This window comes from Lissotriton vulgaris, chromosome 2_2 (genome assembly GCF_964263255.1).
Source record: "Lissotriton vulgaris chromosome 2_2, aLisVul1.2, whole genome shotgun sequence".
NCBI classification, from domain to species: Eukaryota; Metazoa; Chordata; class Amphibia; order Caudata; family Salamandridae; genus Lissotriton; species Lissotriton vulgaris.
The window spans coordinates 90,218,627-90,240,210 of NC_141688.1; the positions used below are offsets into that span (position 1 = coordinate 90,218,627).

A 21,584-nucleotide genomic window follows, 5' to 3' on the forward strand; every position below is an offset into this window, starting at 1 on the left:
CCGTTCCTGGGCCTGATGAAGGCAATACATAATTGGTTGGACTTGCGAAATTGTTCTTTTCTATGAATGTAGAATTTCAGACATCTTTTCAGGTCCAAGGAATGTAGAGATCTCTCCGCTGTTGAAGATGGATTAGGGAAGAAAGATCTCAGGACAATAGGTTTGTTTAGATGAAAAGCAGACGGAACCTTTGGTATGAATTTGGGGTTAATCCGTAGAATGACTCTGTCCTGTTTGAACTGAAGGAACGGGTCCTGAATACAGAAAGCCTGCAGCTCACTCACCCTCCTTACTGACGTGAGAGCCAGCAAGAGAGCTGTTTTCCATGACAAGTATTTGAGATCTGCTTTATGCATTGGCTCAAAGGGGTGTTTCATCAACTGCGCCAGGACAGTATTGAGCTGCCATGTAGGTGGTAAAGGTCTCACTGGAGGATAAGTCTTGAATAAGCCTTTCAGAAACTGCTTGACCAGTCTATTGGACCATAGGGAAACACTAGACGAAGAGTGTCTGAACCGAGATATGGCTGCCAGGTGGACTTTGATTGAGGCGTGAGCCAATCCAGAGTTGGCCAGGTGAAGCAAATAGGGCAGGAGTTGTGCCGGAGATGACGAGAACGGGTGCAGTTTGTTAGCTTTACACCATAAACAGAATCTCTTCCACTTAAGAGAATATGTCTTGTTGGTACTGTCACCCGGGCTTGGGCTAAGACGACCATGCTGTCCTGAGGGATATCTAAGTCCTGGAATTCTCTGAACTCAGGAGCCAAGCGGATAATCTGAGAGATGTCAGATCTGGATGCTGGTCTTGCCCCTGGTTCATAGTGAGGAGATGCGGGTAAGGCCTGAATGGAATCGGAGGCTCCAGCGATAGAAGGTGGAGTTCTGTAAACCAGTGTTGGCGCGGCCACGATGGGCTATCAGGATCAGTGTGCAATGCTCTGCTTTCAGTTTCCAAAGGACCCTGGGGATCAGGGGAAATGGAGGAAAAGCGTAAGCAAAGACGCTGCACCATGCGATCGAAAATGCATCCCCTATAGATCCTTTCTGGGGAAGCCAGCTTGCATAATGTTGGCATTTTGCGTTGATCTCCGTCGCAAATAGATCCAGGTGAGGTCTGCCCCATCGGGAGAATACTGCGTCGAGAGCATGTTGGTCGAGCTCCCACTCGTGGCAAATGGAGCGTTGCCTGCTTAGTGAGTCCGCCAGGGTGTTGTCTGCTCCTGGGACGTACTCCGCCCTCAGCGAAATGTTGTGTTGGAGTAGCCACTTCCAAATTTGCTGTGATTCTGGAGACAACGTCATGGATCGAGTTCCCCCTTGCTTGTTTAAATAAAGCATTGTGGTGGTGTTGTCCGTCCTCACAAGCACTGGGGAGTTCCTGATTCTGGGCAGGAATGCTCGAAGTGCCGGGTATACTACCCTCAACTCTAACAGGTTGATGTGGAGCAGTTTTTCTGCCGGCGACCACTGACCGTGTATCTGAAGTTCCTGCAGGAACGCACCCCATCCTTCCAATGATGCATCTGTTGTTATCACGTGTGGGGAGATTGGAAGCAGGAATGGAAGGCCCTGGTTCAGGTTTTTTGTTTGAAGCCACCAGTGCAGGGCCTTCACCATGAACAGAGTGATCCTGATTAGATCGAAGGATCCCGTACACTGGATCCACTGAGATGATAACGCCTCCTGTAAGGGAGGCATACGGAGGCGGCAGTGTGGTATTAGGAGGATATTGGAGGACATCATTCCTAGCAGTGACTTGAAATCGCACCTTGATGGTCTTCTTGACCTGAATGTGGGCTGCCAGCGACCTCAGTTTGACCTGACGCTCCTGTGATGGAAAGGCCTTCTCCTGATGTGTGTCTAGAATTGCTCCCAGGAAAGTGAGGCGCTGAGAGGGCTGCAGTACTGACTTTTCCTGGTTGAGTGTAAGTCCTAGACTCTCGAAGAGCTGAAGACAGGCGTTGGAAGATCTGTTTACGCCTTCTAGAGTGGGAGACTTTATGAGCCAGTCGTCCAAGTAGGGGAATACCTGGTGATGTTGCTGGCGAAGGTAAGCTGCCACTGGAGATAAGCCTTTCGTAAAAATGCGTGGCGCCGACTTCAGGCCGAATGGCAACACTCTGAACTGGTAATGTCTGCCCGCCACAATGAACCTTAGGTATTGGCGGTGACTTTTGTGGATGAGTATGTGAAAATAGGCGTCCTGGAGGTCTAAGGACACCATGAAATCTTTGGAATTGAGTAGCTGTAACACCTCCTGAATGGATACCATACGGAACAATTGTTTTTTGAGATATCGGTTGAGGTTCCTTAGATCCAGTATAGGTCTCCATTTCTTCTCCTTTTTTCGTATCACGAAGAACCGTGAATAGAATCCTTTCCCCCTCTGACCTCTGGGAACTCTTTCTACGGCTCTTTTCTGAAGCATTAGTGAGAGTTCCGCTTGAAGGAGATGAAGATTCTTGTGCTGCATGGGACATGGGGGGGTTCGAAGGAGGAGTTTCCACGAACTCCAGAGTATGGTCGAACCGAACCAGCTGGAGAACCCAACGATCCGTCGTTATTCTTTGCCAATTGTGGAGGAAGTTGGAAATTTTCCCTCCAACTACATAATGTGGAGAAGAAGTGGAGGCCTGTTGGAGAAAGAAGTCATTGCCTTCTCCCGGAATCTTTATTTCCTCCTCTTCCTCAAAAGGAAGACTTATTGTACGAGGACTGGCCTTGTTGCTGCCTCTGTTGGTATTGAGGCTTGTATTGCTAGGACGAGCCGTAGGAGGATTTGTATCCCTGATAGCCACCTCTTGTCCGCTGGCCTCTTCCTCTGGAGCCCCGAAAGGAAGTATTCTTGTACTGGAGGGTACCCAGGGCTTTTGCGGTCTCGGTATCCTTCTTGATACCCTGCAGCATCTCATCAATATGCTTCCCAAAGAGAAGCTCTCCGTCGAACGGCATGTCCAGTACCTTGGCTTGGACTTCCGGTCGGAAAGATGTAGCTTTCAGCCAGCCTTGGCACCTAAGGACCGCTGCCCCTACCAGCTGGCGAAATCCTGTAGAGGCAATATCCATCGCCACGTCAATAATCTCCGAGGCGGACCGCTCTCCCTCAAGGAGGATCTTCTTTACCTCTTCTTTCTGCTCCTCTGGCAGTGTGCCTAGGTATGGGGCAACATCTGCCCACATCTGGCGATTGTAACGCCCCAAGAGCGCTAGCGAGTGTGCCGCCCTGACAGTAATGGCCGACATCAACAAGAACCTTTTCCTGATGTTATCCAGTTTACGGCCTTCCTTATCCGGAGGCACAGTCAGCGCAGCAGCTGGGTTGTTGGATTTCCGCTGCGGCCTGTGTAATAACGGAGTCCGGTTTAGTATGGCCTGTAAGGCATGCCGGAGCAGTGTCCAGGGCCTTATACTTCTTATCAAGCCTGGTCGGCACTGGAAGTAGAGATGAGGGATTATTCATTATCTTTATCCCCTGGTCCCACATGTGTTCAATGACAGGGATTGACCGAACCGTCTTCTTGAATGGCTCCTTAAAGTCATATAGGAAGCAGTCCTGAGGTTGTGTGGTCATCTCTAGTTTGAACCTTGCTGCAGCTCGCTCTATAACATTATGAAATCCCCCGATATCTTCTGGAGGTGAATCCGCCTGTGCCTGGTCTGGGGATGCCAGATGTGAAATGATATAGTCATTCCACTCATCATCCTGTATTTCTCCCTCTTCCTGTTGACCTTCTTAGTCTTCTTCCACTGCTTCCTCTTCATCCGAAGATTGTTGAGGAGGCAAAGATACAGGATCCGGATTAATGACCAGGGGAGGTGGTCTAGGGCGAGGAGGAGCTGCTGGTGTCACGAGTTGTGGTGGCACTACTGAAGGTGGCGGAGTAGGCGGAAACCGCTGTTTGTAGTCCGCTATGAGGAATTGGAGGTCCGTGACTATTGAGGCCGGGAGGCACACCATAGGTTGTGAAGGAGAAGTCGATTGATATTCCTCTTGGTATGGGACTTCTGCCTGACCGATATCTTCGTAATCCGAACTCTCATGGGCCTTGACATTTAGCTGTGATGGACTAGTTGCAGTGTGGAACATGACACTATCATCAGAGTCCTCAGTCTCCAGTAAATGGACCGGTGGCAGTGGCCGGACTCTGCTAGGAGACGTAGCCTCTGGCGTCAGCATACGCGTTGACATCCTTTAGTGTGTATAGGTATACTTTAGCTTAGGAGAGTCTTCCGTCGACGGGGTGGTCGTCGACGGTGGGATGCTAACAGCCACAGTAGACCTCTCGGTCATCTTCGCCGACGTAGACGGTAGCGTCGTCGACGGTGGTTTCTTCGTCGACGGCAGTGTCGACGTTGGAGTCGTCGTCGACGATCTTGTCGTCAAAGGTCTCGTCAACGCTGGTGTCGACGTCGATGGCTTCGTCGTCGATGACAGTCGACGAGGTGGTTGTCTACGTCGATGGGACCTTCGCCGACGATGGTTTCGACTTAGTCGATGATCAAGCCGTCGACGACGGGGGCGTCGTCGACGCTCTTTTGACAGGAATAATAGATGTTATAGACCTACCGGACGACGACGATGCTGAGGTAGATGTCGTCAAGGCGGTGAAGGCCAAAGCTGTCGACGTAGAGATGGTTACTATCTACGCTGTCACAGGCATGGCAGAAGACACCAGCACAGGCATCTTGAAGGTGGCATCCTGAAGAGGAGTCTTAACTGCCATGGCTTTTGGACGACCCTCTGAAGACTTTGGCGTCTTCTTTTGAGGTGGCATATTAGACGGACCTGGAGATGTCAGTCTTGGCCTTTTGGAAGAGGAGTGTGAGCTCCTGAAGGAACACTCGCTCTCACCTGAAGAGACTGTTTGATCCTTGTCCTTCAGTCTCTGAAGCCACAGAAGCAGGCGTCCCTCTCTGTCTTTTAAAGTCTTGACAGAGAAAGTGTGGCAGACCTTACAATCCTTGGCAGAATGGTCAGGGTAGAGACAGTAGAGGCAGTCTTCATGTTTGTCATCTACATGCAGTCTCAGCTTACTACACGAGGCACAAGGTCTAAAGAGCCCTTTTTTAGGAGTGGTAGACATAGTAGACTCTAGCACTCCTCCACAAGAGTAAATTTGAAGAGAAAAATATGGAATAAATCCAGAAATACCAGAAACCTAAGCAGAACTCAGTGGAGACTCCCTTAGCATGACGTGCGGTAGAAAATCTGAGGGACTAGGGCTCCTTCCAGGAAGGTTCTAGAGGGTGTTAGTAGCCGATTGGCTCCTGGCCAAAGTTTGGTCCTTTTTTACAAAAGGACTCAGATAGGTTACTAATGTGAGGCCTCCGGCTTATTAGTGTATATATGTCTATATGACATTACCATTTTTATGTACCGGGGACTCCCACCCCGACGACGGGGAATGATTCAGGCATGTGAATCTATGAAAGATACCCATAATACTGGATAAAATATAGTTAATGATCCCTAGTCTCAAAAATCCATCACACTAGAAGGCCATTGCACCGTTCACAGTCTCTTGAACCCCAATGCCCAAAGTTATTGGTAGTTAGTGTCTAATCTTCACTGAAGTCTAAAAACCAGTTCAACTGAGTTTATGCCTTCAATGGCTAGCAGATGTAGGTGAGCACTTGGTGCCCTGTGAAGATACCTAAACTTCAAGGTTCTGAATATTAAATTCTACATGGGTCCATCTAAATTCTTCTGTGGCAAGGATGCCTACAGGACCAGAAACACCAAGTGTTTCTGGTCGCTAGTTCAAACTAGGAAGTGAAGGTTAATAACAGGATTCAACTTGGACAGTCAATATCTCCAAAACATTATGGGCTACAGAGATCATTCTAAATAAACTAGTGTTCCATGGACCAGCTGTATTTCACTGGGGGAGTGACGGCACACTATCTCCGGGTCCTTTTGCGACTGGGATAGAGACCATAAAGCCCCCATCTAAAAGTATAAGCAGATTGGGTACAGTGTAGGCTCACAAGCTCCAAGAGACATTCAAAGCTGCAGGCTCTCAATGCGAATGCAGATCAAAGCTGTGAAATTGCTTGTTGAGGAGTGGGAGGCATAATGTTTTTCCAAGTGAAGCAGTGGTCTTTTATCCCAATATTTGACAACGTTCTGGAGAACTAGTGCAAGATATCTTTTTCTAGTCTGGGTCATCTATAAAATGATAAACATTCAACAAAACAACTAATAGTGAAACCTACTGTGATGTGCTTTCCGCCAAGAGTACCAAACATTCTGGTCAAGGCTGAAGAGATAGTACAAAGTCACTCATTGTCTGACAACTTACAATTTGTTTTCTTTGTCTTTTTCTTTGATTTTCTTCAGGACGTTGATTTCCAATTGGGCCGCTTCCCTGTACTTGCCTACATTTCGAATGATCTTGAGAGCAATATGGGATTTACTACTACAGAGAAAAGAGAAGAAAAAGAGAAAGTGTGAGCAGGAAATTATGGTACACTACCAAGAAGCAAACAGAGTGCAATTGGAAATAAGAAGAGAAAAATAAACTAAATTTGCAGATAGGTCGGCTTCACAGCTATTTGGCCAAATATAAAGGATGAACATGTTTTTGAAATCCAAAAGTTGCAAAAATCATTCTTGAGGGCAATTCATTATATGAAAATGCACACACTATACTGCATCCATGCCACAACTTGGAAACTACCAGTAACATTAGTAAGGCACAGCCAGGAGCCCGGCCAACACTTAGAAACTAGTAATTCTAAGCATGTGTATCAAAGTTTTTAAAGGCACAACACAGTATGTACTTTCAGTCTGGGTAAGGGAATGGACCCAAATGGTGTCCAAAAATGCATGCAGACCACACAGTTGATCTTGAGAGAAGACAATATTATGTCATGTCAAAGAGAAGATGAAATGGAGAAGATACAGAGTCTTTGAGACTAGAAAACAGTACCCATCAGCCCACTCAAAAGCGGAGTATCGTCATCTGGGTAGTGGGAGAGAAGGTGTCCTATAGGCTCATCCTCAGCCGAAGTCTAAGGTTGCCTGATCATGGACCCTTTAGGTCGAAACATCCAACCCACAGAAGACAGGATGTGAGCAGACAGGGCAGAAAGAAAAAGTTGCAGTGCAGAAAATAAAGGAAAAGTGCTCCAAGTGTTTAAAAATGCCTAGTTTGATGACATAAGGTAACTTTATTGGGTTTGACCATCAAATTGGCATCATTAAAAGCAGTATGCTGATAGCATGGAAAAAATGTTTTGCTATCTGTCATGAGTGTTACTTGGTCGACATGTTTCAGCCTTTAACGGCTTTCTTCAGGACCATGATAAGCTACCGCAACACATACTTATCGTGAATAACGACCAATGTCCCATGGATTCAAAGGAAAAAGGTGTATCTTCTCCTGTATGTATAGTGTGGGAAACAAAAAACAAAACATCATGTTAAGATATATACATAATGTAATACACATATCATGATTATGCTGTCAAAGGCTATTATAATCAGCACTCACCCTAAATGCAGGGAGAGAAAACCTCACCTCGCCTGGCGACTGCTCAGGTAAGAAGGAGGCCACGCACTGTAAAAAAGTGCATGAAAAAGAAAGTTAATTTATCTTGAAAAAACGTGTTCCAAAAAGCAAAACCACTAAGGCAGATAAATAGGACCGGATCCCTAAGAGAGACCAGTAAAATCCAACTCTAAAAGAGACTGAGAGAGACTGGCAAAATCCCCATCTAAACAGAAGGGCCATTATAAACCAAAAAGGTTTCTTCAGAAAGACCGTAGCTTAAATCAGCATATTAGCGCTAAACAAATGCCAGGAAAAGCGCTCAGCTAGCTTTGGCCCTGAGAACCTGAAAGAGCGAGTAAAGAGCTCCAAATACCCTACCTCTCCGTCGTTGCCTCGGTCTGTAGACTGAGCCGAGGGGGAGGTAACGAACTCACGTAGTGTGAGTGTTTTTAGAGAAAAGCGGCGGACCTGAGAGAAGCCTCTCTTCAAAATCCCCGCTATTGGTTAAATGGCGTGAGCCAATCAGAAGAGATGTCAGCTAGTTAAACAGGAAGCGCGCGGATGACGCCTTTCAGATGGTTTGTATGCTATTTGGCTTCCAATCAAAACGGGCACGCCGAGTGGCGGACTTGAAAGGAGCCGATACTAGAAAAGAAAGCATTGGTTGAATAGATCAGCCAATGGTCGTGTGTCAATGAGTAAACATCGCGTGTTACGTGGTGTGGAATGATACGAGAAAAAAATGCTAATGCATTAGTATTATTGCCCCTAGAGAGTGAAATGTGTAAGTTATAATGATAGGGGGTGGTGGTTAATGCCGTCCACATATATGGGTATATATTACATCTAAAACGCAGCTGTACATTTTTCCGCTGCACTTACATATGTGAACTACCTCCACCCTTCGAGGTTGCTCTCTTAGTTATTTTTCCTTTATTTACTGCTGGATAAACTAGGGTCTAGATATCTCCCCACTATCCATCACGGTTACGCCTGACTGTCATTATACTGCTGTAGACTATGAAGATGTGAAACCTTTTGTGGACACATTCCGATGCAGATACTTCGCCCATGATCACAGGATGATGTCCGCTTTTTGGACACATCTGTATGACCCTGATAGTTATTCATGACCCCCTATCATTATAACTTACACATTTCACTCTCTAGGGGCAATAATACTAATGCATTAGCATTTGTCAAGGGTCTCTTGCCTATTGATAGCCTACGTGAGGTAACACCACGCTAGGCAAGGTTTGCCATGAACTTCAACATGACACTCGTCCCTGCATTTTCGGACGTTTTCCTCGGTATATACATATGATTTTAACAACTTCCGCTTTAGTTTATAACAAATACCGGGTTCAATGCAGTTACAAATGCGCGCCTGCATTTTTTTCTCGTATCATTCCACACCACGTAACACGCGATGTTTACTCATTGACACATGACCATTGGCTGATCTATTCAACCAATGCTTTCTTTTCTAGTATCGGCTCCTTTCAAGTCCGCCACTCGGCGTGCCCGTTTTGATTGGAAGCCAAATAGCATACAAACCATCTGAAAGGCGTCATCCGCGCGCTTCCTGTTTAACTAGCTGACATCTCTTCTGATTGGCTCACGCCATTTAACCAATAGCGGGGATTTTGAAGAGAGGCTTCTCTCAGGTCCGCCGCTTTTCTCTAAAAACACTCACACTACGTGAGTTCGTTACCTCCCCCTCGGCTCAGTCTACAGACCGAGGCAACGACGGAGAGGTAGGGTACTTGGAGCTCTTTACTCGCTCTTTCAGGTTCTCAGGGCCAAAGCTAGCTGAGCGATTTTCCTGGCATTTGTTTAGCGCTAATATGCTGATTTAAGCTACGGTCTTTCTGAAGAAACCTTTTTGGTTTATAATGGCCCTTCTGTTTAGATGGGGATTTTGCCAGTCTCTCTCAGTCTCTTTTAGAGTTGGATTTTACTGGTCTCTCTTAGGGATCCAGTCCTATTTATCTGCCTTAGTGGTTTTGCTTTTTGGAACACGTTTTTTCAAGATAAATTAACTTTCTTTTTCATGCACTTTTTTACAGTGCGTGGCCTCCTTCTTACCTGAGCAGTCGCCAGGCGAGGTGAGGTTTTCTCTCCCTGCATTTAGGGTGAGTGCTGATTATAATAGCCTTTGACAGCATAATCATGATATGTGTATTACATTATGTATATATCTTAACATGATGTTTTGTTTTTTGTTTCCCACACTATACATACAGGAGAAGATACACCTTTTTCCTTTGAATCCATGGGACATTGGTCGTTATTCACGATAAGTATGTGTTGCGGTAGCTTATCATGGTCCTGAAGAAAGCCGTTAAAGGCTGAAACATGTCGACCAAGTAACACTCATGACAGATAGCAAAACATTTTTTCCATGCTATCAGCATACTGCTTTTAATGATGCCAATTTGATGGTCAAACCCAATAAAGTTACCTTATGTCATCAAACTAGGCATTTTTAAACACTTGGAGCACTTTTCCTTTATTTTCTGCACTGCAACTTTTTCTTTCTGCCCTGTCTGCTCACATCCTGTCTTCTGTGGGTTGGATGTTTCGACCTAAAGGGTCCATGATCAGGCAACCTTAGACTTCGGCTGAGGATGAGCCTATAGGACACCTTCTCTCCCACTACCCAGATGACGATACTCCGCTTTTGAGTGGGCTGATGGGTACTGTTTTCTAGTCTCAAAGACTCTGTATCTTCTCCATTTCATCTTCTCTTTGACATGACATAATATTGTCTTCTCTCAAGATCAACTGTGTGGTCTGCATGCATTTTTGGACACCATTTGGGTCCATTCCCTTACCCAGACTGAAAGTACCTCCTGTGTTTTTTCGCTATATAAGTTGGGGGACTAGGTACCTATTCTGTCTATAAACCATTTCCCCTTGGACCCTCCAAATACTCTGTATATTGTTGACAACACAGTATGTTCCAGCTCAAAAAAGTCAGGGAAAGTATGTCAGCATGGCATAACCGATCGGAAAAGATTCTAGTAAAACTTTTAAAAGGCAAACCATTTTCATAAAGGGAAAGGAGGAGATTAATTTCTTGTAATGGAATATATAAAAGGGAAGACACAATGTGCCCCAAAGAGAGTCATTTGAGGAAAAAGAAGCAAAAAAAACTAAGTAGGTGCTTCTTTCTAAAACATGATTGGGGTTTCCCCATCTGCAGAGGAAGGAACATAACTGGATTTCCTATCATCCATTTAAACAGAAAGTGACTTCTATACTCTTCCCTACCAGGACCTACTTAATGGCAGAGCAGTGCAGACAAATGCACTGATGGCATGCCAAAGGCTAGCCCGTTTGCATCCATCCACTCTTGGACTGCGCCCAGCGCAAGGAAACCTGGTCCTCCCTGTAGGAAGCGGGCTCTTTTGTATAGTGGACCAAAAAGAGGTACTCTGTGTAAAGAGTCCAGGCAAACCACAAAGGAATTACAGAGGCACAAAGGTGAGCAGTTAGGCTTATCAGAGGGTTGTGCTAAGCTTTTTTTGCACACACAAGGGCAGAGAGTGAACCACACTCAAAGAAATCAGACACCAATTGATAAAAATAACATACGTTTCTATGAATTTAGATACCAAGCTCATCGGAATCAGTTAAGTACTTTTAGAGTTAATAATCGTAGAAAGGAGGCTCTGTATATACTATACCAAAGAAAGGCATGGTATGCACAGAGTCCAGTGATACCCCAAAGGTAGGCAGAGGTAAAAGTAGAGAACACCTTCCTCTTGATTTGTGGTAGTGTGAGCGGGCAGTAAGGCACTCAGGCAAGAAATTATGTCACACACTCAAAGACCAATTTGTTTATATAAAAATTATTATTTAGTTTCTATTTTATTTTCTAGAACCAAACCAGGCCTGGTACAGGTAAGTATAATAACACTTTGAAATAATAATGCAGTTAAATACAGTTTGAATGCCGTTGAATGCAATTGGATTGGTTACAGGTAAGTCATTTGTTTGTAAAGCAGTTTAAATTACTTTTCTGTTAACTTTTCAGATTACTTTTTCTACTTAGTGTGATATGTCTAGATTTCACAATGGGACATTTCCTAGAGAAAAGGTAAGTAATCAGTTTTTGTATATTTGCAGTTTCAAGCGTTTCATACAAACTAACTCCACACTTAGAACAATTTTCAAAGAGCGCAATTCAGTGAAGTCATATGGGAGAAAACAATGTTATCGGCTTAACAGTAAGTACTTAGGTTTGGGAGTTGGTTTTCTGGTGTTAGAACCAGGGTTCCCCCAGGGTCCAGGATGGACTCTCAAAGCACCCTCAGCAGCACTAGGGCGGAAGGGTGCAGAGTGCTGAGGCCCATTGTTATCCAATGGGGATAGGGTAGCCTCCAGTTGGTGGCTGCTCACTCGCACAAGCTTGTGGGCGCAAAGCTCCTGGACTTAGGCTCAGGGCAAAGGGGGATCAGAGTTAGCACCCAAGGTGCACCCACAGCGTTATTAGGGCGGCCGGGTGCAGGGTGCTGGTTTGGCATGGAGTGCCCTGTTTTTAATGGGAATTCTCCGGTTGCAAAAAAACACTGCAGGCTCGGGAATGAAGACCTTCTGGAGACAACCACTGGTTGGATAGGTAAGTTGGGATGTCTTGGGATGCCTGGACACAGTTGGTTGGGCCACCCAAAGCCAGGGAGATACGGGTGCAGGGGTGTCTTTTGCCGTCGGATTATTCTTACCAGCTTCAGTCACATTGGGGAGGATCCTCCAGAAAGGGGCTGCAGGAATTGGTTGGAGACTCGAGGTAGAGCAGGGATCACCAGATCTCAGGTCAGGATCGCCGGGGAGACCTCCTCGTGTTGTTGGGCCACTCGGGTTGTGGGTGCAGACTCGAGGATTTGGCCCAAGCAAGAGTCTGTGGGTGAGCAAATCCATGCTCACAGGAGACAGTCTGGTTTGGGATGGCAGGGCAGGTCCTCTGGGTTCTTGGGAGCTGCAGGACACACCACAATTTCGCTGTAGTCGGTCGAGGTCAGGACAGGCCGGTAGGTTTGGGGCCAAGTCAGTTGGTGTCCTCCTCTTATTCTTTATAACCCGAAGGAGTTAGGTCCATCAGGGCATGGGGTAGGCTGGACCCTTTTTAAACACAAAACCACAGAAGATGCCTACACCCCCATTAATTCTATACAATACTATTTATGAAGGCCAAACAATCAATTTTGTAGTTTGACCAGGTATTTTTATTTTCTACCATTCATTTTTTCTTTTTCTTTCAAAAATATTTTTTCTTTTACATGTCAAAAAAGTATCACTGTACATTTATATATTTACACTACTGTACATTACAACTTATAATCATTAAAAGAATAGAAAAACACTAAACATACATTTGATTTCAGTAAATCAAGGAGAGGAGTAAATGGTCAAACAAAGCTTAAATAACATTAGTTAGCTTAAACAATATTCATCTACTCCTCATCCTTTTGATTTTGTCTTTCATTTACTGAAATCAAATGTATATGAATTTATTATGAGAATTTTGTTTATGTGGCCTTCATAAATAGCATTGTATAGAATTAAGGGGAGTGTAGGCATCTTCTGTGGTTTTGTGTTCTCTTTTATTCAGCACAGCTCTTTGGTCCTTCTCGTTTCTTTTTGTCGGCGGAGGAAGGTTCAGGGTTGCAACAAATACCAGATTTAGGGGCGTAACAGGTAGGCACAGGTTGGGACTAATGGGTCCCTTCCTTGGGGAGGGTACATCCGCTATTATGGCAGTGGGAGGGGGGCATAAGCCTCACTCTGGTTCGCTGGGTGCCTCCCAACTTCAAGATGGCGGGGACAGAGTTGCGCTTCACCACGCCTCCCCAACCTGAGGGGTGAGGTTGGCAAAGGTGGGCACACCTCTCCTCCTAACTTGGATTTCCTGCAGATTATCCCACCCAAAGTGGGTGTCAGAACCAGTGAGGGCCAGTTGCTGGGAAGCAGCAAACGGCTGGGGTAGCTCACAAAGGCGGCAAGCATTTGAAGCTTCCCCTTTGTGGGCCCAGCCCATCCTGGAGAGAAGGCTTGGCACCTCATCCCAGGATGTTCGTTGTTTTTAGGATCCCGAGAGCAGCAGGCTCTCGACCCAGGGGCCCAGAAACATGTCTGGTGTTGGCAGCTGGCAAGCAGCCACTCAGCCAAGACACTAGAATTGTGTCGTTTTTCAGGGGGCATCTTGGAGATGCCCCCCTAAGTGCATTTTTCACTCAATCCCACACTGGCATCAGTGTGGTTTCAATGGGCTGAGAAGTTTGATACCAAACTTCTCAGTTTTCAGTAAAGCCTTTATGGTGCTGTGGAGTTCGTAATGACAAACTCTCTTACCATAGACTCTTTATGGCATTACTCCACTTACAATGTCGCAGAGGTGACTTAGACACTGTAGAGGTACAGGGCTCATGCACCTCTACCTTCACCACTGGTATAGTGCACCCAGCTAGAGGGGTGGTTAACCTATGCCAGGGCAGTGGATTGTAGGCATGGCAAACAGGGCTGGGTGCCATGTCGACTCCTCACTTTGCTTTGCACCGAAGCAGGCAGCCTGCAATGGGAGTGCGTGTGTGTAAAGGTACAGGGCCTCTAAGGGGGGTACCAGGAGTGCTGCAGCCCTTAGAGGCCTTCCCTGATCACAGGGGCCCTTGGTAACTGTGGTACCTTTTACAAGGGACTTAGATGTGGCCAAAGAGTTGCCAAATGGGGTTTGCAACAGTAAAGTTTGGCGAAAAAACATAGAACATAGGCCTTGGGTACCTGATTGACAGGAACCCGGGGCACACTCAGTCAACGTACATCAACATTTGGCAAAAAGCGGGGGCAACCATGCAAAAAGAGAGCACTTTCCTACAATAATTTTTACAGTTTATAAAAACTGACAGTGCAATTTCTGAAGCGGCAATGTTATCCTAGGAAGGAAAGACATACACAGCATATGGGTACTTCACAGTGACTTCCAGGACTATCTCCTGGACTTAAGGCAAGTATGGGGCAAGGTCCAAGGACACACTAACCAGGTCACCTTGAGAGGTTCTGGGGCATCCGGGTGCAGAGGTATGTCTCATTCACTTTAATAGGGAACGGCCCGGTTGCAAAGAGGCTGCAAGCTGGGACTGGGAGACCAGTCAGGCTGAACCAACAACGAGGCTCAGGTCTCACGATATTCAGAGACATGGGGACACCTTTTGTCATCTTCTCCTTACCAGAGGTCTTCAGACTTTTTTAGGGCCAGCCCTGTGAGAAGGTGGCCTGATATGCAGTGCTCACTATTCTAGTGAACACTATGTATCAGTCCAGCAACCCTTATTGATGATTGGTTGTAAGTCAACCTTATAGACCAGCTATCCTAGTAGCATGGATACGAGCAGTCTAAGGCTAAAGACTCGAGAGGGCGTGTTAAGCCAGCTGTTTACCACACATATACCCCTTGAACACCAAGTGAAAGGACACCACACAAGTGTTATGAAAATAAACAGTTATTTATTAAAGATCACAACAGCCCTGTACTCTTTATGAGGACAGGGTACTAAGCACAAACCAAAACTCTTACAAAAATACTTAAGTTAGCACAGTATATACAAATGCCCGAGGGGCACGGAAAACCATATACTCTGAAAGTGGAATGTGAAATTCCTAGCAGGTAAGTACAGTACTAATAGCTTTTGGAATCGCTAGGACTTGACTAGGGAATCGTTAGATTACTTCTAGGAGGCCTAGGGGACTCGGGTGCAGTGTGTGCACTCTCACGCGAGATGCGGACAAAAGTCTATGGTAGCTAGGAATTAGAAAGTTAGTGTTCTCGGGCGAACCCGACCTGGTAGGGAGAAAACGAAAGTAGATTCTGACCCTTGGATAGTGAGGCTATGCTGGGGCACCGAAATGCCGAAGTTACCTAGCCCAGGGGCTGCAGCTGCATAGGTCTGAAAAGACGTCGGGAATCCTCGTAGACGGACCAGGAGCCGGAAGAAAAGATGCTGGCCGGTGACCAGTGAAGAAAGTTCAGTTGGATCCAAGCCTGGATCTCGAAGATAGATGACACCTGAAAGCAGAGGGGACCAAGTTCGAGACTACTAGCCAGTAGTCAGTGGGCACCAGGAGGGCACCGGATGGTAGCCACCTCGACAAGGTGAGTGGGTGACGCTTGAGCTCGAAGATCTCACGGACCAGGAGGCGTTGTCGGCGACCAGGATGGAGGATCGAGCTGTCCCACGAAGAGAGAAGCTGTCGGCGTCGCTGGACCCAGGATTGGGCAACAAAGCCTTGGCAAATTCAAGCCCACGCGGTGGACCTAAAATGGCGTCTGGAGTGGACCAGGAGGGTCCGGGGTGCCTCTCTTGAAGAAGGAAGCAAGGGCCAGTCTGGAGCAACCAGACCAGCAGTCGTGAAGTCGTTGGGCGTCGTTCAGAAGGCCACAAGCCAGCCGGCTAGTAGCCAAACAACGCGGTGCACAGCAAACAGCAGAAGGGCCCCACGCCGATCGTGGAGATGCAGGGAGGCTGATCTTGGGTGCTGGAGCTGCGCAGGGTCGGGGCTTCTCGGACCCCAAAGCACTCACCAGTGGAGGACACGGTGGGCTTGCAGTAAAGATGTCGTGCAGTCTTGGCGATCGTCGGTCCCTCGAGGTCTCGTCGCACTCACGGTTCTCAGCTTGGCTGTAGAGGTGAGTAGAGGTCAGAGGTGCCAGGGAAGCCGGGTCTCGTCGAGCTGGGTCGTCGGATTCGTGATGAAGGACTTGCAGCAGACTGCAGTGTTCTTTAGGATGGTGCCCGCTTGATGCAGGGTGACTACTCCTTAGCCACAAGGGAGAATCTTGAAGAAGAAATCGTGAAGTCCTTTCGAAGAAAGTGGTATCTTGATTCCAAAGATGATCTAATTTGAACAGGGGGCCCGCTCCTATCTTTATACTAAAAAAGGGGGCTGACCCGGTGACTAGGTCCTGCCTATGGGTGGGACCAGGAGGGGGGTGGTTACACCCCTCTCCCCTGCCGGACTTCCCCAGGCCAGGGGCTGGTGTGCCCCTGGAACTGGTTCTGACTGGCCTATGCGTAGTGAGCACCGGGGTGCCACTCAGCAGTCACCTTCCTGAAAAGCCCTGCCTACCCAGGATACACAAAACCATGTCTGGGACGGTGCTAGCACCGCCCCGGACAGGAAACCCTTTGTCCAGGCCTCCCTCGCTGGAAGGACTCCCAGCAGCAGGAGGTCAGACTCGTGTCTGTAGTGGCAGCATCCATTTTGTGGAGCTGAGGCTTCAGTTAACTTTAACCGGGGTTCACAGTTACATACATGTCGTGTCCCTCTAGAAGGGTGGAATGCTAACCCCGTCGCCAGAATTGGCGAGGGGTTAGTATTCCAATTCGTATGACACCTTACTCGACATGTTTTGATAAAGCAATACCAAAGATAGCATTTAACCGCGAGGATTATAATGCACTTAAGAGTATATGGTATGCGATATCATGGAACAGCTATTAGGACTTGGTTCCGCAAGCTGCAGACAGGCTCAGCTCATGCCAGAGCACCATCTCACACGATCCCAAGCACTCTGCCTTCAGGATTGTTAAGGCCTGCCATAGGAGTGACTGATAGGGATCTGTGTGTCCATTTTTAGGGTTAGGTATAGGTATACTACACCTACAGCAAAGGGTGATTACACGACTTTGCCCCAGCTGTCATGCAGCCAGTTGTGTCAAATTTAGGAGGCCAGCCAGGGGTGGCATAATACATGCTGCAGCCCCTGGCAGCCCTGGGTACACCTATGCCCTGAGTTACAGGGTCTGATAAGGTGGCCCAGTAACAATTGGTAGATGCACCTAGGGTACATGTCGTAATTTAGAAGAGAACAGCCAGGCTGTGGGTCTGATTGGCAGGCCCACAGCCAGAGAAAGTCGTAAACCAGTGAAACAAAAGCAAAAAATCTGGGTGATCATAGGATTGCAGACCCTACTCTCCTACAAGCCCCCCATGCAATATTTTTTAGGAGCCGCCCCCCCCCCCCCCCCCCCATCACTATAATTTCAGGAAATTGGGATTGGGCCTCTTTTACAACCGGTTTATCCCTGAGGCGTCAGCTGACATCTAATTTTCACAATAGCAAAACAAGATTAGCAGGGTTATGTGAAGTTAAGATTTGGGAGTTGTAAATCTGGCCCACAATCACTGAACTCATTCAACACCCTTTGATGGGAAACTTTCTTTTGGGGAAAACCACCACAAGGCCAGCGCATGCATCCCCAACTTTCAGGACCACATATAATACCATGCAGCCTGATCTAGCTAACAAGCAGACTGATGGCAGACATGGCAACCACATCATTCTCGTGGGAAGGTCTTTGCTCTGAAAGTACATCTCAATCAACTGAAATTCTCACTACCATATATGTTAATTTTGTATTATCATGTGATAGCAATATAGATACACTGGGCCCTGGTACAGGTAAAAAAAATGACCTACTTGAGCTGGGATAAGAATAGACAGCAACTGTCAGGTTTTAATGGGCCGAAGCTACATTAAGGCTGTGCAGGAGGCTTCTTGACAGCACTATCACACATGAACAGGAATGGGTGTAAAACTGCAACAAATGACCTGAAAATGCTGTATTATGGAAAATACTATGGCAAATGGTCAAATGTAATTTCGTCTCGAGCTCTGAAACTGCCTGCATCACAGCAGATTTGCAGAAGCTAAACCCTTCTGGTGGTGTTTAAACCCACCCACGTTTCGTGAAAAATTCAGTTTTAAGTACGTGTACAGTCCATGGAACTGTTGCATGCCTGACGTGTGTGTGTATGTTTGAAAAAATATCAGCTTGTCTAGTAGTGTGAACACCTGTTGAGTGATTATGTTTGTACAAGGGCTGTGCAGTGAGGCAAAACTCAATTTATGTTTGGCAGTGGTAAAAAAACAGAAGTAGAGAGAAGATGGGGGGGGAAGGAGTAGTTTCTGTCCTGTAACTCCAGTTCTGTAGTAGGGGTATCTCTGTTATAGTCATAATCTAGTGAATAGTCCCGCCCATGTGCGTGGACCCCGGCAATCAAAAATAATCTCTTAAGTTGTCAAAATCATGCAGGAACTGCAAAGACACTTAAGAGAGAATTTAAAGACAAATAATGCAGCCTATATCCACAGGCTACACTGTCCAGTACTTCAACTAGAAATTCCACCAAAAATCACCACACACAGCCCAGCCTGCTAGTTTCTACCATAGAGAAACCTGCCTCCCCCAGTCCAAGACTCAGGAATGATAGAGAGGAAGGTAGGGACAGACAAGCCCCATAGGCTGCCATTATGTGGCTTAAATAGGATACTGTGCCTTTAAGAGAACTTTCCAGACTTCTCCCAGTATCCCAGAATGCATATCAGGTCCAACTTACTTTCAGTTCTTTTTGAAGGCGTATAAAACGCCAGACCTGCAGCATTGTTCACATGAAGAATTCTCCACCGGGGAGGAGGGAGGGCGCTTATGACTATAACAGAGATACCCCTACTACAGAACTGGAGTTACAGGACAGAAACTACTCCTTCTGTAGTAGGGGATCTCTGTGTATAGTCATAATCTAGTGAATAGAATGGCAAGCCCATCCCCACAACTAAGCGGCGGTGGAGAATAAATACATAATGCCACTATTGTGCGAACAAATTCCGCAGCGAAGCCTGTCCAACCTGAGCGTCTGCCCTGGCGTCAGTGTCCAGGCAGTAATGCTTAGCAAAGGTATGAACCGACTTCCAAGTGGCTGCCTTGCAGATTTCAGCAATCGGCACGTTACGGAGCAGAGCCGTCGTGGCAGCTTTGCCCCTGGTGGAATGAGCCTTAGGCTTACCTCCTAAGGTCTTATTAGCTTTCTGATAACACAATTGTATGCAGGACACAATCCACCTAGAGATGGACTGCTTAGAGGTCGCAAGACCTGTCCTGACCGATCCATAATTGATAAACAACTGGTCAGACCTACGGATATCTTTGGTTTTATCCAGATAAAATTTCAACACCCTCCTAACATCCAGAGAATGGAGAGACCTCTCCGCTGGGGATGAAGGGTTCTGAAAGAACGTAGGTAAAGTTATAGTCTGGTTGACATGAAAGTCAGAAATAACCTTGGGAAGAAATTTAGGGTGAGTACGCATAACAACCTTAGCAGCATGAAATACAGTATAAGGTTCATTACAACACAACGCCTGAATTTCACTCACCCTGCGGGCCGATGTAATGGCCACGAGGAACGCCGCCTTCCAGGACAGGTGCTGCAACGAAGCCTTATGAATAGGTTCAAAAGGTTTCTTCATCAATCTGGACAGCACCACATTCAATTCCCATGAAGGCGAGGGAAGCCTGACAGGAGGGAATACTTTCTTCAAGCCTTCCAGAAAATCTTTGATCACGGGGATCTGGAAAAAGGAAGTCTGTGAAGGGCATTTCCTGTAGGCAGTCAATGCAGCCAGATGAACCTTAATGGAATGCACATTAAGGCCAGACTGCGCCAAATGTAAAAGGTAAGGAAGGATGACATCTTCCTTACAGGTCGTAGGATCATGGTTCTTAGACTGGCACCAGATACAAAACCTCTTCCACTTGTAAGCGTATGAAGTCCGAGTGGAAGGTCTCTTGGACTCCTTCAGTATGTCCATGCAATCGTCGGGCAGATTCAGATGGCCATATTGTACTATCTCAGGAGCCATGCCGCCAAACTCAAAGACGAGAGGTTGGGGTGTAACATCCGTCCCCCGAACTTCGTGAGAAGGTCCGGCCTGCACGGCAACCGGATGCGAGGAAGGAGAGACCGGTGAAGTAGGTCCGTGAACCACCACTGCCTGGGCCACTCCGGGGCGATGAGTATCATCCGAGCCCTGGACCGGGCCAGCTTGATGAGCATCGCCGGAATCAGGGGAATGGGAGGAAAGGCGTACAGAAAGCTGTTCGTCCAGTCGATCCATAACGCATTCCCCAGCGTCCCTTGCTGGAAGTACCTGGAGGCGAAGTCTCTGCACTTGCTGTTTTCGGCGGTGGCGAACAAATCTACGTCTGGAGTTCCCCACCTTGCGAAGACTTCTCCTAGTACTTCGTCGTTTATGACCCATTCGTGGTTTTCCTGAAGCAGTCTGCTCAGTGCGTCTGCCTGAACATTCTGCACACCTGGTAGATGGGTGGCCGTTATCGTCAGTCCTCTGGCTAGGAGCCAGTGCCAGATCGCTTGCGCCTCCTGCGACAGAGTGCGCGATCTCGAGCCCCCCTGCTTGTTGAGGTAATACATCGTGGTGGTATTGTCCGTCTGTACAAGCAGAGAGTTGGTCTGGAAGGACGGAAGAAAGGCCTTCAGCGCCAAGTGAACAGCCCTGAGTTCCAGGAAATTGATGTGATACGTGGCCTCCATCGGTGACCACGTGCCTTGAATCTGTAGAGTCCCGGAGTGCGCTCCCCATCCCAGAAGAGACGCATCCGTCACGACAGTCTGCGTGGGAATGTCCTTGTGAAAGGGAACCCCTCTGAGGAGATTCTCCGCCGAACACCACCACTTCAGGGACTGAAGAGCATGCAGCGACAGGCGAATCTTGTCGTCCCAAGATCCTTTCCTCTGATCCCACTGGTCCTCCAAGCACTCCTGCAACGGTCTCATGTGCAGCCGAGCGTGCGGCGTCAGGAAGATACAAGAGGCCATCAATCCCAGTAGAGAAGACACCGTCCTCACTGTTGTAGATGGAGTCGTCATAAGAGCCTGAGCCTTCCGAAGGAGTGATAATCGTCGCTCTTCCGAAGGAGACACGCTTGCTGACAGCGAATTGGAGGCTCCCAAGTACTGTATGCATTGGACCGGAGTCGGGACAGACTTGGCCATGTTGATGTGCAACCCCAGCTTGTTCAAGAGAACGCACGTCTTCTGGAAGTGTGCTCGCGCTTCCGAGAAGGAGGATGCCTTGATCAGCCAATCGTCCAAGTACGGGTAGACGAACACCTTGTTCTTCCTCAGGTGTGCCGCTACCACAGCCATGCACTTCGAGAATGTCCTTGGCGCAGACTTCAGTCCGAATGGGAGTACTGTGTATTGATAGTGATTGGTGCCGACT

The 21,584-nt window shown here is 47.3% G+C and overlaps 1 protein-coding gene across 2 annotated transcripts in view; it reads right to left on the minus strand.

The window, feature by feature from the left end:
- Positions 1 to 21,584, minus strand: part of CLK3 (CDC like kinase 3) — a 372,256-nt gene that overhangs the window by 192,787 nt on the left and 157,885 nt on the right. For both annotated transcript variants that reach the window (XM_086959344.1, XM_086959345.1), the window contains exon 6: positions 6,305 to 6,421. In XM_086959344.1, coding sequence (XP_086815470.1) covers positions 6,305 to 6,421 — 117 coding nt within the window. The remainder of the gene's footprint in view (positions 1 to 6,304; positions 6,422 to 21,584) is intronic.